Here is a 6,000-nt window from a genome sequence, read left to right as displayed (position 1 = left end):
CTTCCAATCCTAGTTCTGTTTCTACAATGGCAGCACTTCAGGGCCCTTTTAGAATCTTTGAGAAAGCATGGGCCCAGATTCTAAAGGACATTTGGGTATCTATCTGATACTTAGTAAGATAAAAACAATATAGGTAGGATTTTAGTTGTTAGATATGGAATAATTCTTCATGTCTTTGACTACAATATACCCTAATGTAAAGAAAATATTTTACTGTCAGTCATGCTTCCTAAATACATTGCATATTTTAGCTTCAGATTGTTACCCAGGCTAAAAAAATCCCACATAATTTCCTTTCTTTTAAATATTGAAGAAGCAATAAAAAACAAGATGCTTCACTGTTTAGAGAGGGCCCAATACACAGCTAGTACAATAACAAGTAATAACAAGCAAATCTTCAGTGAATTAATATTTAAAAACTTCATTCCTTGACTTCCCTAGATAAGTTAGATTATGTAATAGTGAAAGACACCCTTTGTAACAATGGCATTCCATGCCAGATTGTTCAAATTTACCAGTTAATTGATTTATAGAGGGCTTTACAATAGCTCACTTGGATTTCCAAAAAGTACATAGCTTTTCTCTCAAATGTTTGAAATAATCAAAGTCATTTCTTTACCTTCTGAACATTTTAATGGAGACCTTATCCTGTTCATTTGTAATCTCCTGACCAACCTTCTTGTTACATAAGTGAAACAGGTAATCTTTTTCCTGAATAGGTAACTTAAGGGGTGGATAGCATGGGGCAGTCGGAATGCTTCAGGGCACGCAACAGAGGTTAGAGATGTTGCCACAGTGTGTAGAAAGGTGCAGTGTGCTAGGACCATGCTGCTTTGCTGTCTTTTTTCTTCAGAGTGATGAATATCATGTGCTGCTGGCATGCAGTATGCACTGCCCCGGACATCGGGCAAATGTTATCAGCATGGCTCTGGGGAAAGGCAACAACCTTCTGAAAGATTTCACGTTGTAACAAATAAAAAAAGAACAGGGAGAGAAGGCAAGGAGTATCTTTAATACAGTACTTCTCAACAAAGAGCTGCAAGCAAATCTGAACAGAAAGTCAAACCTTTCTTGCTGGTGTAGTATCCTCGAGTACTGCCGGCAGAGGTGCTCCCTGGTGGACAGAAGTGAAAGCTCAGCGAACCAGATCCGAAGGCGGTTTGAAGCTGAACAGCTGAAAAAAATGCACTCCCTTTGGGAGTACTATTAGTACCGCGTCTGACGGAGCGGCTGACCCGTTTCGCTATACCTCAAAGGCATCAGGACGAACCTCCTCATCCAGCCCCAGTTGAGCTCCGATCCTGGGCTCCGCCTTGGACGTGCGTGCGGAAGCGCCCCAGCCTTGGCCCCTAGCACCGAGAGCACAAGGTCGCTTCTTTCCAACCCCCATGTGCTCGGAGCCGAGCCGGGGCGGTTGGCACAACCCACAACCCAGCCTTCTATCGCCGCCTCGGCGGAGCGGAACTCTGCTGATCCCGAAAGGTGCTCAGCTAAGGGGCAGCACCGCTGCCTCCACGGAGTCACAAAAGCTCCGCCTCCGACCGATCTGGAACGGCTTGATAAAGGCAGGTGCGGGAAAGCAGCAGGAACCCAACTCGCAGCATCTGCCTATGTCCAGAGCCCCTGACACTTTCTTGCAAAGAAGCACCAGGGCCGGCCGTGCAGCCGTGCCGACGGTGGCGGGACGGGACCCGCTCTAGCAGAGCGTCTGTGCGAGGAGACGAGCACCTCGCCCCCAAGGACCTCCGAAGAGGAGGGATTTCTCCGCGAAGGGGAAACAGGATTTTGTTGTGTGGCTTGGAGATGAGAGAGGTCTCTAGAATGGGGTTCCTCCTGGGACTGATGGATCTCCCAGCAGCGCTAGGAGAGAGAAGCTCGGGAAGCCCTACAAATAACAGCCATCCTCAGAACTTTGCGATCGTCTCCTTCCGATGGGATCACGTAAAGGACCCTTATGTCATTACACTCTGGATACTTGTGGCCAGCTTGGCCAAAATTGGTGAGTCCCGAGTTATATATTAATATGTCCTCTTCCCTCCCCTTCCTCTTTTTCCTTCTCACATCCAACATAAATGAAGAGAGCTTATCAGAAGTCCACTGACCCGTTTTCAGGGGTTTTACTGTACTCTGTCCTGATTTCATAATACTGCCTTACATAGCGCTTAGCAGTGTGATTTTCACCTTCCCGAGGGAGTTAAGTAGTTCATTTTCAACACCTAGGACTCTGGCTTTTGTGTCTGACTCCTTACACATGGTTGCATTCCTTGAAGCCTTTCATTACAGTTGTTCTCAGGAAAAGACTTTTTACAGACATGAAATGAAGATTAAGCCTTATTGCTTATCAAGTGCCCATTCCAACTGACAGTATGCTGTTCTTTTGGATATAATTGGCAGATTTATTAGCTACCACCATCACAGATAAACGCAATAAAACCAACTTATGAGCTTGGCAATCTCTGCTTTGCAAAGCATTGTTGTATTAGTGAAAGAAAATAAGGAAAATTATTTCACAGAGAAAGGTAACAGTGACTTAGTCTAATTGAATGCAGTATGTGCAAATACATGTGAATGCTCCTTCTTGTTCTCTGAACCTTGTGACACCTCCAAAAGCAATCTCACATTAATAATACTGTTTGCTGAACTAGAAAAGTGGCTGCTTATTTAGAATGTATTTTATTTCCATGATGCTATTATCTTCTATTGGAATCATAGAATCATAGAATATCTGGTATTGAAAACAATTCACAAGGATTATCAAGCCCAACTCTTGGCTCCACATCTGACTATCTAAAATTTAAACCCTACATCTGAGAGCATTGTACAAACATTTCTTGAACTTCAGCAGACTTAGTGTCATAACCACATCTCCAGGTAGCCTGTTCCAGTGCCCAATCAGTTTCTTGTGAATAACCTTTTTCTACTGTCCAGTCTGAACTTTACCTGAATCAATTTGATGCCATTCCACTGGATACTTTTACCTTTTGGATCTAAAATGAGACCACTGTCAGTTTGGCTGATATTATCAACATCATTTTCAATTTTCAGTAAGTATTTTCTAAAATCAGTAGCAATTTGGCTGCGTGACCAGCTGAAAATCATGCCAATATTCTGTACTTGTACTGGTAATACTGATGGGATGTCAACATCATACACCATGGATTTGGCATGTTGCGCCAAATGAAAGATATAGACAGCTCATACATACAGTTGCACATAAGCTAAATGCACCGAGGATGGGTGAAAAGTACTGCTTCCACATTCAAATAAACTGAAATAATGCTTTTCTAAAAAGGGAGGAGACAAGTTATGCAAGGGTTATGTTGTTAAGTGGTTTTCAGCACTATGGGCATCGTTTAGATGCTTGCTGATATGACCAGAAGATAAATATTGTCAACGGAATCAGTGTTGAACTACAAGTATTTCAGATGGTAGCTACATTATCTAGATTACATAAAAATGCAGTTTTGATTTAATTGATTTGTATTGATGGGTTATATAGAGTAGAAAACTGGAGAAACCAGATATGGTGAAAAAAGCAGTGACAATGTTGAGCCTCTGTAAATTTGTGCTAACTAATCTAAATAAAGACTCCTTGTCTGAACCATTCTTTTCTTAGTAAGTATTAACTCTCTGTTATTAAGACTTTGCTGCTTTCTATATGTACCAGTGTTATTCAAAATAATATTAGTGCTTAATAGCCAGATCTGTGCTGTGGGAGAAACTCAGTGCAGCTAACAAGACTTCGATTTATACTTAAAATGCCGAGGCTTGGAATGAGATTGTCTTGAATTAAGATGAGACATTTTATCATAAACCGTGTAGTACATCTGCAAATATTTGATTCTAGGAGTTAGGAAGATGAATACCACTGGTTCTATTTTAAAATTATTTGCACTTATTTCATAGCTGCACAGAGCACGTTACTTACTAGTAAGAAGAGAGTGTCTATCATTTTCCCAAGCTCTCGAACTTCAGACTTCTCTCACATTTCTGATTGCAATCCTGTACTGCCCCATATGTTGTCTCCGAAGAAGTAATGGACAGCTGCTGTATTCCTCTGCAGAGGAATAAATGCTCCTGTTCTCCCCACCAGCCACAAATAACATATAGCTGATCAGAAAGGTACATTCACTGCCCAACTGTTGATTGATGCAGAAAGCGTGAAGATGTTCATGTAAATCAATGGGAAAGGGAAATGAAAAATCTGCCAGCCTTTTACCTGCCTGTGTGTGTCAAGAATTTTGGAAAGTAGGACAGAAATCCATCAGAAGATTCTGAAGGGCAAAAATGCTGGGCAGGACCAAGATCTCTAAATTTAAAAAGATGACAGAAAAGAATGGGGGGAGAAAATATAGAACATCTGACCCTGTGTGTTACTTGAAGGCAGGCAAACACAGTACAGTCAAAACAATGATTTTGTTCTGGATTTTTTGGAGAGGGGGGCAGAGTGAATCATGAAAGATCACCTCCCTGTGGCTATAGAAAATGGTAGAGTGTTGACTGGCAATTGGGTTAGCAAAAGGTCGTCTGGGAATTGCAAGCTAGGGGTGAAAGATATATGATGATGCTTTGCTTTCTTTTGCATTACAGTAAGCTTAATTTTTTATTATTTGATAGTTAGCTTGCTCTTTTCCCCAACAAAAATGATTCTGATTGTGATATTATAAGATTTTGGGAAGGGTGTAATTAATAAAAGACACTTTTAACTCTTCTGGAACTTGTTATTCCTGTTTCATACATTCAGAATTTAATTTAGTGCTGGCAAAGTGTTCTGCATTAGAAGCTGTACTATGTAAAATGTCGTTAAATATCTCTAACACAGAAAGAAGTGTGTGTTAGATAGTGTTCTGAACTGTATGCAAAAGAAGATGCTTATTTTTTTATTATTATTTTTAATTTTTTAATTTTTAATTTATTTCATGTGAGGAATAATTATACATCTTGACAAATCTAAGTATTGGCACAAAGCTGTGGAATAAGTCTTCAGACAGTTGGCTTTCATGAACTATAAGATACTTAGTCTGTGTCTAATATAAATAATCTCAGTCTACTTTTTCACATGTCATAATTGATTTGATATGACCCTCTCCATTTGAAGTCTTCCAGCTCCTTATTCTAAGGTTCACAGTGTTCCATCTAGACTAATTATCTTTATTTCCTCTTTTGATAGGCTTTCTTATCACTACACAAGAGTATCCTTATGGGATAAGGCTAATAAACTACTCACATGTGTAAAGCTAAGCCTTAAAAACACCTTATCTCCATGAAGAAAGTACATCAGGTACATCTGAGAACCCTCCTGGTAGACTTCTTCCACTATGTGTCCGCTTTCTGGTATCTCAGTTGTCCAAACTGCACAAGTAATATCAACACATACATACATGCTCATTATTTATAGTTACGGACTAGGTAACTTTGCCACGCACTCTCCTATTTCTTTATATGTCTTTAATGGATCACAACTTGAAAACAATGATTTAATAAACACAAATATAGAAGATACAAGCAGTGGGAGCAAAGTCTGTTGTAGGAAAAAGTCAAAGACAGGTGGGAGAAAAAGAACTCTGGAAGTAGGCAGAAGAAAAGGAATTATAAACTCAGGAGAGAAAGTCAGAGAATCACACAATCACAGAATTGTAGGCATGGAAGGAACCTCTGGAGATCATCAAGTACAACTCCTCTGAAACAGTAGGTTCCCTACAGCAGGTTGCACAGAGAAGTGTCCAAACAGGTCTTAAATATCTCCAGAAAAGGGGACTCCACAACTTCTCCGGGCAGCTTGTTCCAGTGCTTTCACAGTAAAGAAGTTCTTCTTTGTGTTTGTATAGAACTTCCCGTGTTCTAGTTTGTGCCCGTTGCTTCTTGTTCCATTGCTGCATGCCACTGAAAAGAGCCTGTCCCTATCAACTTGACTCCTGTGCTTTAGATATTTGTAAACAGTGATGAGACCCCTCTCAGCTTTCTCCAGGTTGAAGAGACCCAGGTCTCTCAGCCTTTCCT

The 6,000-nt window shown here is 40.5% G+C and overlaps 1 protein-coding gene across 2 annotated transcripts in view; it reads left to right on the top strand.

The window, feature by feature from the left end:
- Positions 1-1,485: 1,485 nt before the first annotated feature.
- SLC9A3 (solute carrier family 9 member A3) overlaps positions 1,486-6,000 on the top strand; it is a 54,665-nt gene continuing 50,150 nt past the window's right edge. The window contains exon 1 of one of the 2 annotated variants that reach the window (XM_048940721.1): positions 1,486-1,999. In XM_048940721.1, coding sequence (XP_048796678.1) covers positions 1,804-1,999 — 196 coding nt within the window. In that variant the 5' untranslated portion in view covers positions 1,486-1,803. The remainder of the gene's footprint in view (positions 2,000-6,000) is intronic. The other variant, XM_048940720.1, reaches the window with a different exon arrangement.

This window comes from Lagopus muta, chromosome 3, assembly GCF_023343835.1.
Source record: "Lagopus muta isolate bLagMut1 chromosome 3, bLagMut1 primary, whole genome shotgun sequence".
Taxonomy (NCBI): Eukaryota; Metazoa; Chordata; class Aves; order Galliformes; family Phasianidae; genus Lagopus; species Lagopus muta.
The sequence above is the reverse complement of the archived record's forward strand: the minus strand, read 5'-3'. Positions and strand labels throughout refer to the sequence as shown.